This window comes from Monopterus albus, unplaced genomic scaffold (assembly GCF_001952655.1).
Source record: "Monopterus albus unplaced genomic scaffold, M_albus_1.0 scaffold403.1, whole genome shotgun sequence".
Taxonomy (NCBI): Eukaryota; Metazoa; Chordata; class Actinopteri; order Synbranchiformes; family Synbranchidae; genus Monopterus; species Monopterus albus.
Window position 1 is genome coordinate 186,084 of NW_018128283.1, and position 11,387 is coordinate 197,470.

General features: G+C 47.6%; 1 protein-coding gene across 5 annotated transcripts in view; it reads left to right on the plus strand.

Moving 5' to 3' along the window:
- Positions 1 to 11,387, plus strand: part of mdga2a (MAM domain containing glycosylphosphatidylinositol anchor 2a) — a 62,499-nt gene that overhangs the window by 24,482 nt on the left and 26,630 nt on the right. For all 5 annotated transcript variants that reach the window (XM_020586357.1, XM_020586359.1, XM_020586358.1 and 2 more), the window contains exons 5-8: positions 482 to 614; positions 2,555 to 2,827; positions 7,425 to 7,754; positions 10,582 to 10,884. In XM_020586357.1, coding sequence (XP_020442013.1) covers positions 482 to 614; positions 2,555 to 2,827; positions 7,425 to 7,754; positions 10,582 to 10,884 — 1,039 coding nt within the window. The remainder of the gene's footprint in view (positions 1 to 481; positions 615 to 2,554; positions 2,828 to 7,424; positions 7,755 to 10,581; positions 10,885 to 11,387) is intronic.

Below are 11,387 nucleotides of genomic sequence, written 5' to 3' on the forward strand. Positions count from 1 at the left end.
GTAGAGGATGGGACTGAGGACACATCCCTGTGGGGTGCCAGTGTTTGTAACAATGCTGGCTGAAGTCCTATTACCAATCCTGACAGTCTGGGGCCCGCCAGTCAGAAAGTCCAGGAGCCAATCACAGAGGGTGGGGTGCAGACCCAGTGTGGACAGTTTGTGGGTGAGTTTGTGGGGGACAACTGTGTTGAAGGTGGAGCTGTAGTCAATGAAGAGTAGCCTGATGTAGGAGTCTCCGTTTTCCAGGTGAGAAAGGGAATAGTGGAGTGCAGCCACGCTGGTGTCTGAGGTGGCCCTGTTGGGCCGGTAGGCATACTGCAGGAGGTCCAGGGTGTCAAGGATGTTTCTCCAGTTTCATCACAACTTCAGTGGACTGTTTGGTTTAGGGTTCACGTTAGAACCAGGAAGCTGCCAAATGCTTTGTCAGTGAAGGTCCTCACAGGTGTAATGAGGCAAATGTCTGCCTGTGTTTGTGTTTCAGGATGAGACAAAGATCTTAAAGCTGAAAAATCTTCGTCCTCAGGATTATGCCGACTATACCTGCATCTCCTCCGTCAGGAACGTCTGCGGCATCAAAGACAAGAGCGTGCACTTCAGCCTGAGCAACAGGACAGGTAACACACACACAACAGGACAGTAGCACACACACACTTGTACTTCTATCTCTATGAGGACGCCCGCTGACATAATGCCTTCCCTAATTCTAACCCAAACCCTAAAACCACATCCTAACCCTCTGGAAGGTGTTTCAGCCAAAATGTCCTCACTTTCCACTGATGTCATCACTCAGTAGCAAAGAAAATACCTTTTTGTCCTCACTATATAGCAAGTACAAGAACACAGACACACACACATGCACAACAGGATGTGACTTCTTTATGTTGCTCAGACAGCAGCCCCTGGCCTGTACCGCCGAGTGCTCCTCGCCGCCCTGGGGGATGATGGGATTTACAAGATGTCAGCTTAACAAAGGTCGCCTCAGCTATTTTTATCCCCCTCAGTATTATTTTTGCATTTGGCTGCCTTTGTGCAGCTGGTGGAGCTTTTATACTCTGTTGTGCAGCAGGAAGGGTCATGACCGCGTACAGATCACAGGCAGTTACAGCATTTTAACATGCAACTAATGTGCAGTCTCAGAAAACTCCCATGGCCTGTGTACAATGTCAGCTGACCTCAGACTGAGAAACTGTTTTATTTCCCACAGAAAACTTAAAATCTAGTTTTTTAACAGAACAACATGAACATGTTGCGATCAAGGTGTCCCAGAACATTTTTTAAAATTTTTTAATTTAAGTTTCTTCCAAGCATGTAAAACTAAGAAAATTGATATTGCGAAAAACAAAATTGATTCGACATTTCAACCAATACGCATAAGACATCACAACATTCCAATAGTACATGCTTGAAAGGGAGTAGGAAGAAGTATACACTTATCTAGTCCTACCCCCTTTCTTAGACCGTGGTACCATTAGCCCAACACCGGACAGTCAGACCCACAGCAGTGCCAGTCCCCAACAACCCCCATATATCCATCCTATCACCGCCCTATCCATTGTACATACCAAACAAACCAATTTCCTCATCGACCAGCCCCTTAAATTACTGTACTGTTACTATACTGACTGTTCCAAAAGCACATTGCTAAGTTTCTCAATACAAAACTAAATTCACTTTAACACCACCGTTCAAATCACAGGTTTATATTCAGTGTCTATACATAAAATATTATCTTCATACACCACACCAACAATACTCCAGTCTAATCCGCCATCACGCCTCCTCATTCATATATCTTGCATTACAAACCCTGTTGTAGTTATATTTAAACTGTTCTATGCTAGTACAATATTTTAAAACCTTTATTTAAAATAAGTCATTTATTCAACATGTCTGCACTACACATTCTCTGTGTTTTGGACAGTGGGTGGACATCTAAAGACGTCAGTCTAGACTCTGTGAAGCTGGACAGTTTTCACAGTCCTGTTAACAGCATCGTTTTTCATAATACATGAGTCTCTTTCTGTCCTCAACCTGTGTCTTCAGTGGCTTTCTAAGTTTATGGAGTGGCACCAGACGATGGTAGAGTTGACATTTCCTCCTACTAAATCAGAAAGTGGGAACCAATTGTGGAGTTGAAGAACAACGGACCAATGGCAGTGTGAAGCTGAACAATATCCATCCATTGTCTATATTGCTTATCAGGAACAGGGTCACAGGAGGGCTGGAGCCAGACCCAGCTGACACTGGGTGAGAGGCGGGGGCCACCCTGGACAGGTAGCCAGTCTATACAGGGCTGACAAACAACCACACTCACACTCACTCCTACCAGTCAGCCTAAGCTGCATGTCTTTGGACTGTGGGAGGAAGCCGGAGTACCAGGAGAGAACCCACACAGGGAGAACATGCATGAACACAGAAAGGCCCCAGGTTGCCCGGGGCTCGAACCCAGAACCTTCTTGCCATGAGGCGACAGCGCTAACCACTGCCCCGCCACTGAATATTAATTAATGATAAAATCTTTTCTCCTCTGTGGTCTCCTCTTCTGTCCCTCCAGCTCCTCCCTCCATTAAGCTGCTCGTGGACGACCCCTTGGTGGTGAACCCGGGGGACATGATCACTTTGGTATGTGTGGTGTCGGGCGGAGACCCTCCCCCCACCCTTAGGTGGGTGAGGCTGGGAGGGGAGGAGCTCCCAAAGAGGAGCATCATGAAGGGCGGCACACTGACTGTCCCCGCTGTCACCACAGAGGATGGCGGCGCCTACAGCTGCGTGGCGTCCAACAACGTGGGAAACCCTGCCAAGAAATCCACCACCGTACTGGTCAGAGGTATGACACTTAGACTTAATGGTGATTTCCTCTGTCGTTGTTGTGCACGAGTCTCATACAGAGCAGCAGTGATTGTGTTGTTCTCCCCGTGATGTGTGTGAATCCAGATCCTGGTTTAACTTATTGGTCTGTGCCTAATGAAAGCCACGTGTGTGGACCATGTGGTCCAGACTGAACCCGTTGGATAGGTGTGATGGAACATGGTTCAGGCGTTCATGGTCCCCTCAGGATGAACTATGAGAGCTGTGCTGATCCTCTGACTTTTGCTCCAGGCAGCTGTTGTCTCTTGGAGACTGGGTGTCCAGAGGAACAGTGTGTTGGATCACGTCCTCACCTGGTTTGTTGTTAAATCTCCAGCTCGCCTGCTTCTTTAGCTGCCTTGCTTAGTGATGTGACACTGCAGCACGAGTGGTTTCCGTTTTTGTCAGATGTGAGTTTAGTTCCTCTGGGACTTAGTCTGAGCTCTGATGGCATCTACCTGTTGAGAGGTGTTCTTTCCTCCTGCTTCACCGCTTACGCCGCGTTCAGGTGAGGCCTTAGCTTTAATCTCTGCAGGTACAAAGACACACCGGTGTCTTGACTTGTTGTGTAGAAGCTGCTGCACATTAGGCCAGAATAGATCAGACACATCCACAACAAACAGAGCGTTTATCAGCACCTGAGTAAAGATGTTGAGCTCTCAGATGGTTTTGGTCTCAGTGAATCCTCCTCCTCCTCTTTCCTGCAGCCTCCTCCTGAACTCCAGCAGCACATAATCAGGTTTTGAAGACACAATCTGCTCAGACTGACAGATTAGAATAAAATCAGCAGAGCATTTCATGATAACAGTTGTTTTATTGTCAACTGTTTGTATAAACAGAGGGACAGACACCAGACATTTGCTCCTTTTATGGGAGGAAAGGCTACAGCAGTCAGTTGGACTGGACACGCCAACATGTCTTTCAGAAGTCAGGATGTTATTTACAAGTTTTCTGGTCTGTTTGTTTGTGTTGTGAGCTTCCTGACGAACCGTCCCAGGCCCGAACAGAGATCTCTGATTCTGCTGTCACCCAACAGCGACTGGCAGCGCCTTTCTCTAGACACCCGCACTGTGGGTCAGATGTTTCTGTACAGCTCTGGTTCTGCTAGGAAACTCTAAAGCACAGGTCCCACCGACCCCGACGCGCTCCTTCAAAACCGGGCCGAGACCAGTCTGAGCCATGTGACCATCTCACTCCAGAGATCAAGAGTGGAAGCCAATGAGAGGATTCCCTACAGTGTTGAACTGTTCCTTTAACTGTAGTACGTCATGTGTTTGTAGGGTTTCCCTCCGCGGCATGACTCAGCTCTGTGTGTGTGTTTGTGAGGACCCCTGCCAGGTTTAGACCTTGGGGTGCTTGAACAAAGTGAGGAAAGCGTGTGTTATCTGCTGCCCCTGCAGCCTGTCAGCTCAAATCCCATCGTGCACGTCTCACACTTTCTCCCTTTCTGTCATTGTAGTTAGTCTCTCTACCAGGCAGCTGCTGCAAATGGACCCAGTCTGTGGTTTATTTAGAGAACAGACATCAGTTATTCTAACGTGGAGACTTTCCTGCACCATCAAATGAAATGTTCACTGTCCTGTTTTTGCTGCTCGCCATCCTCTGCTGCAGCAGAGGACAGAGAAGGGGCTGCAGAGGAGAAGCATGCACTTGGCTGAACAGTGACAACAAACACATGAAATCCTGGTTCAAGTCTAAAGAGCGTGGTGAATGTTACAACAGGGCCTTCTTTTGTTGTGCCGTCTGACCTGGCTCCTGTGGTTCTCCACAGCAGATGTTATACAAACTCAACATGTGACCTTCCTCGTCCCTCTGGGAGGAGACCTCCCGGTCGTCCTGGGACTTTGTGTGGCTTGTGTAGTTGTTGAATGCTAACAAAATAACACTGGATAACAAATTATTTTATAAAGTTTTGGTTGCAGAAAAAACATGGTGCTTATGTGACAGACTTTCAGAATGAACACAAATCAAACATCTGATCGACGGTACCACATAGGAATAATGAGAAACCTGAAGTGAACTCCTGCCCACTGTCACGTGTTTGATTTCCTCATGTTTTAGATGCAGAAGTTCAACAGGGCTGGAAGCGTTTCCTTGTTAACTCTCGTTTGTACTCAGCATCATGTTGCAGTGTCCGGCTGCACCTGATCTTATCATGTGAAGTAAATATCACTGAACTTCAAATAAGAGAGAAGATTTCAATAAACACTGGTGAGTTTCACGACCAGCAGCCAGAAATCCTTGTTGTCCATTGTGATTCCTTTAGTGGAGCTTTGAGCGGTGTCGGACTCCGCAGGGCCTTCATACACCTTCATTTGAAATTTAGGCCTTTAAAAGTCCTCACTTCTTAAATTAATGAGTTTGACAGTTATTGATCATGTTTAGATTGATCATTCTAACTTTAAAATGTTACTTCTATTCTGTCACACTAACGTCAGCTCAGCTGAGCTGCAGTTCAGTCCAGGTTTATTGTAGAACCAGGTCTTAAATCATGAAATGGTCTAAAAGGTTTTCGATTAAACGCTGTGAAAACTTGCAGTAACTGTAAAATAGCAGTTAGGATATGTACTACTGCCACACTACTGCAGTACTACAGCACTATCTCACAGTGCTACTGTGTAGTGCCAGTACTGCAGCCAGTGTGTGTGTGTGCAGTGACTGGTCTGTGTGAGCGACTGTGTCCACCTCTAGTTATGTAACGGACCTTTTACTGACGCAGTGAAACGCACACAGGGTTTTGTTCTGGGGCTTCAGTCTTAATGAACAAGGACAATCAGCTGCCAGCCTCACAGTCTGAAGCTATTTATGTCCACATAGCCCCCCCACCCCCACAGATGTGGGGTCTGAGCTACAGCCACTGAGCGCTGCACTGTGGAGTCTGTGGCAGGGACAGACGCTGTCAGAGCAAGCTGGAACCACCAGAGCCAGCACGTGATACTTCACTGAGTTTAACACAGTGGCGTAGCTATCGACGGTGCAGCCCGGCCCCGGAGGGTCTCGGGGGCCCATGCAGGAAGGGTTTTGATGGCTGCAGTAACGTTGCATAATGCAGGAGGCCTCCGTGACTGTAAATTCCACCATGCCGTTTTGAAGCCGATGCTTCATTGATAGACAGCTAATGTGATAGTATACGTATACACCACCTTCTGCTCATGTGTGTAACACTCGTGGTTTTGAATCAGAGCCTGTTTTTATGCAGGTTTTTTGTTGAACGTAGCCTGGTGGTGTTGTCCTTGTTAAATGTTCCTAAACTGCTGATTTCTAAAAAGGAAGTATTATTTCTATCCACCTCCTGTTTAATTTGGTGTATTTCTTCATTCAGCTGTCTGAAGTGGTTGTGTGTGTGTGTGTGTGTGTGTGTGCATGTGTGCAGGAGCATGCGCATGTATTTGGGATGTGGGTGGGGCATGAAAAAAAAACCGTCACAGTGTGTTACCCCACTGGTTCAACGTGTTTACTTTTTGTGGGGACAACCGTGTCGGTTGTCAGTGTGTTTCCAATCCTCAATTTGTCCAGCATTGCTCCAACTCTAACAAATCATAATGCACGTCTAAATCACACCAGGGGCTTTTCCTGTCGGTTTCTCCCCACGCCAACAACAACACTCTTCAGAGTAGTTATTACCCCTCAGGTTCTACGTGCTGAGTGCATCCCTGAACTGTCGAAGGTCGGCCAGTCGGTGGCCTTGTATCTGCATTACAGTAGTTTTATAAGATGTGAAAACCTCAGCTGTGGTACTAGAGGAAAGGTCAGAGGTCACCAGTATGGTCTGAGGAGCAGGAGAATCAGCAGCAGATTACCAGCACAGACAGACACACAAATGACTCAGTTACCAGTTTGAACAGTCATAAAGTGCCGGTGGCGGGAGCAGGCGGCGTGACCTGTGCCCACAGGCGACCTCTGGTCTGAGCTGGAGCTGTGAGAAGTGCAGGACGAAGAGCAGCAGCTGTCTGTCAGGATTAGACTGAACAAATGGCTTCAGTAATAATTAAGCCCCATTTGGATGGATTAGTTTCTTCGCAGCAGGAAGGGTAATTGTAATAATGCCGAATATGAGGACAGACAAGACTGCAGTTGGCCTCGCCGGTCTGAAACTAATGGGGTTCTGCTGCAGGATCCACACTGGTGACATGAGAGGTTCTGGTAAAACTACCACATTTTGCATCTTTAAAATGTTGGTTCACAGTTGCCTGGGTTTTCAAGCTGAAGTTCCCAGAAATACATAATTTGTCAGACTTAGTTTTAAGGAAATGTTTCTAAGTGTTTGTAGCCACGTGACACCAGCAGCAGTGTGGTGATCAATCAGTTAATTTGATCAATGAATGAGCACCATGGCGGAAAAGAACAGCAGTATAATAGTCCCAGAAAAGTGCTCCCTACCTGACCCAGTTAGACCGAGCAGAATTTGGACCTGGTCTTGGTTCCTAAGAACAGACTGGGCCCATGAACTGTCCCTGAATAATAAACCCTCAGGTTTTAGTCACAAGTGTTGGACCTTCACTCCTGAACACTGGGTCTTGTGATGTTACATCATCTTCGACCCAGTCTCTCCTCTTTTATCCACCTGTCTCCTGCAGGTCTTCGCAAAGGCCGGTTCTGGATCACGCCCGACCCCTACCACAACGATGACAACATCCAGATTGGCCGGGAGGTGAAGATCAGCTGCCAGGTCGAGGCTACGCCGCCAGAGGAGCTGCAGTTCAGCTGGCTGAAGAACGGCCGGCCGCTGAGGAGCTCCGAGCGGATGGTCATCACGCACACTGACACTGACGTCTCACCGGGAACCACCAACCTCGACATCATTGACCTCAAGTTCACCGACTTTGGCACCTACACCTGCGTGGCTTCACTGAGGAACGAAGGATTCCCTGAGATCAGCATCGATGTCAACATCTCGTCCACTACAGGTGAGCGGCTTTGACCGGCGTGAACCAGGCTGTTGTCTGAAACAGGAAGTGTTTTGTGATGTGTCCTTTGCTGTAAATTGCCCCTCTGTCGCCACCATCAGGGCAAAGCCCTCACATCCGCACAGGGCTGAATATTCCAACTCAGATACTGACAGGTGCCACTGGATGTTTATTGGTTCCTGGCTTGTCAATCAGATGGAACTCATCTGTTTCTCCTTTCATTTCATATTTTGCCTAAACGTTTCTACACCTCTGCATGTGTTGGTGATCAGACTATAAACAGGACCTGTTGGCACCAGCACGCCGGTTGTTCTTCAGTCCTCATGGTCTCAGTCAGCTGATCAGAACAAAACCTGAGGAGAGACGCAGAGTCTGACAGCAGCCTCTCGTGGCTGGTTAACGCCGACTGCCAGCTCTCAGCGTCTGTTGTACAGGCGTTTACTCCTCTGCTGCATTTTTAAAATCTACCCTTTAGTTCCCACCAAACAGGACAGCAGCTGCTTCTTGTACCTGACAGTCATCCAGCTTGCTCACCATGCAGTGTGCACAAACATGAGGCTGTGGGTGGAATCACTCATCACCCGCTCTCTGTACAACCTCCACTCAGGAGTAAACTCAGATTCAGCAGTAAGCTTCTCGCCTGTAAAATGTGGAGCATTGCATTGTGGGATTAGACTCTTTTTCTCTCTCCAGTATGTAAATCCACCCAGTGGATGAGTTTAGCCTCTCAGCACGTGGGCATGTTGTGTAGTATGCATATGAAAAGCTTTTAGTCTGACAAAGACACAACTTTCAAGTTGTCACTATTGGTCACCTTGTGTCACAGAATGATTTGGGTAAAATCCACATTCATTTCACTTCTGAAGTAAAAACAAGCCCTGCAGCAAAACCAGCCTGTCTTCACCTATGTGAGAGGGACTAAAGTAGGTTTTTGAATAATATGGACGACTGTATTTTGCCTCAGACATACTGAGTCCTGTTGATGGACGCAAGAGGATCCTTTGGAGGCGGCCGACACAGGGAAGACATTCAGATTGATGAGGGTGAGAGAGGTGAGACCTGGCTGCAGTCGGTAAACAAGCCGACGTTATCTTAGTGAGCTTGTGTGCAATCAGGCGCGGAGGGTGAATGTGAAGTAAGTTAGAGCTCTGTCCATCAGTGCACGTGATCAACTGGACTACTGTTAAAACAGTGCACTAAGCCAAGTGTGTTGCATACTACATCACACATAGCGGTCTGTGTTAATGAATATAACATACTATTTGATGCTGTTGTCACACAGGCCGAATGTTGTTTCACATGCAGTTAACAAAGAGGTGAACCTGAGGCAGGAAGTGTGGAGGAAGCTGTCTGTGCAGGGAGACGGTGTGGGACCAGCCGTCCACTGCACAATATGTTATCAAAGTAATTGGAGCATCGATAAACCGTGTGGCCTTACAAGGGACAAAAGATGATTAGATTGTGTTTTTCTAAACTCATGATTTGTTGACAGATGAATATAATTTGACAGACTGGGGCTGCTTGACAGTCAAATGAGTTAATTTTGTGAAATGCAGAAGAATGCACAAAAGGGCAATACAGGGCCAGACTTGTTGGTGGAAACAATATGTTCATAAAGATGAATATCTGCACATTTGTACCTTTACCAGTAGTGCTGTCAGTTTCAGTAGCAGCACTATGGTAGTGGGATAGTGGGCTAAGCACAGGAAGATCATACAACACATTTCATTCATCAGACATTCAAGAAAAAAAAACTGTGACTGGAGTAATGAGGGGCCTGTGCCCAAGTAGGGCTTTATGTCTAGCATCGCCCCTGGTCTTAGACCTGCTGTTTGTGCAGGACAGAATAAAACATCATCAGCTGAGAACAGAAGGAGTCGGAGCAGCTGTACACAAACACAGCTGGATTTGATGAACTGAAAACGTGACTGACTTGTTCAGTTCTGAGACCAACAGTCTGTTGCAGCCAAACAACTTGTGGAACTTTGTAAAAATGGAGATACATTTAAACAGAAGATGCATCTTGAATAGTGAATGCTTTAGGTGTCTAAGCCCAGCCAGAGGACATGAACAGGCTCAGTGTGTCTTTGGTTGTGAACACAGAGGCCACAGCTCTCTAACAGTCTTCTTCTTCTTGAGCTTTCATAAAAACACTGCAGCTGCTGAACAGTGCCAAACCTCTCAGTTCGGTCTCTGCAGAGAGAGAAGCAGCAGAACGTTTGCGTCGCATGGACGACATGCAGGGCGGCGTCTGCTGGCGGTGCCAATGGAGGGCTTCTTGTCTGTGTGTGACATTGGCAGAGGAGGACGCAGCGTGGCTGCACACTGGCAGAGGAGGACGCAGCGTGGCTGCAGTCTCTGCTGTGTGACGCTGCTGACGAATGTTTCGTGTCAAACAGAGGGTCACGCTCGGGGTGCTGCTTTAGGAAAATAAATGACAGAACAGACCAGCTCCCTCCGCCCTCTCAGGGTTTTTAAAAGAAGGATGAACTAAACATCAGAGTTTGTTTCCTGCTTCCACATTTATTTCTGTAGCAGCAGCACATGTCAGCTGTTTGTTTCTTATTTGATGGTGTCATCACTTTGACCTCTGACCTCCTTCTGAGGCAGGTTTCTTTTCTTTGTATGGCGCATTTCATCTACATAATGCATTAGAAAAGAAAGCAACAAGCAAAAACATGAAAAGTACATTAAGATAAAGCCCATGTTTGGCCCGGGGCCCCTCAGGAAGTTAACATGGCCTCGTGTACAAACATATACAGTAACTAGAAGCACTCTGACACAAATCCACTTCAGTAAACCAACATTTCTATGTCTGTGGCTGCAGTTCCTCCAGAGCTGACCGTCCCCAGGGGGCGCTCTCACCTCATCGTTCAGGAGGGCGACACCGTGGACCTGCAGTGTCTGGTCTCAGGGAAACCAAAACCCATCATCCTGTGGTCTCGGGTGGAGGAGAGCGGGGCGGCGGCTCCGATGCCCGACGGCTCGGCTCAGACGGAGAGCTACGATGGCGTCCTGAGGATCGGCAACGTGACGAGGGAGATGAGCGGGATGTACCGGTGCCAGACGAGCCAGTACAATGGGTTCAACGTGAAACCGCGAGAGGCCCTGATCCAGCTCGTGGTGCAGTGTGGGTAACACGCACACACCTAACACTGACACCCAACACAACACACCCCAATCACAGGTAAACAACAGACACACACACACACACACACACACACACACACACACACACACACACACACACACACCCACACACACTGTGTGTGTGTGTGTGTGTGTGTGTGTGTGTGTGTGAGATAATTGCATTGATTAGGTGATTGATCTAATTTGTGAGATGACGCTGCAGGTGGTTCTGCAGGATGATCCAAAACATTTTGTCTGTGCTTTAACAAAACACACACACACACACACACACACACACACACACACACACACACACACACACAGGAGGCCGGCGCACAGAGAGAAATAACAAGAAACTTGCTAAAGATCAGTTTTTGATATCTGTGTTCAAAGTGGTGGTTTGGAACCGATGTGGTCTCTCTCTCTTGGTTACACCCCTACTGGGGGCACTGCTGTATCTCATCTGGCCTGGGGACTCCTTGGGGCCCCAGGAGGGGCTGGAGG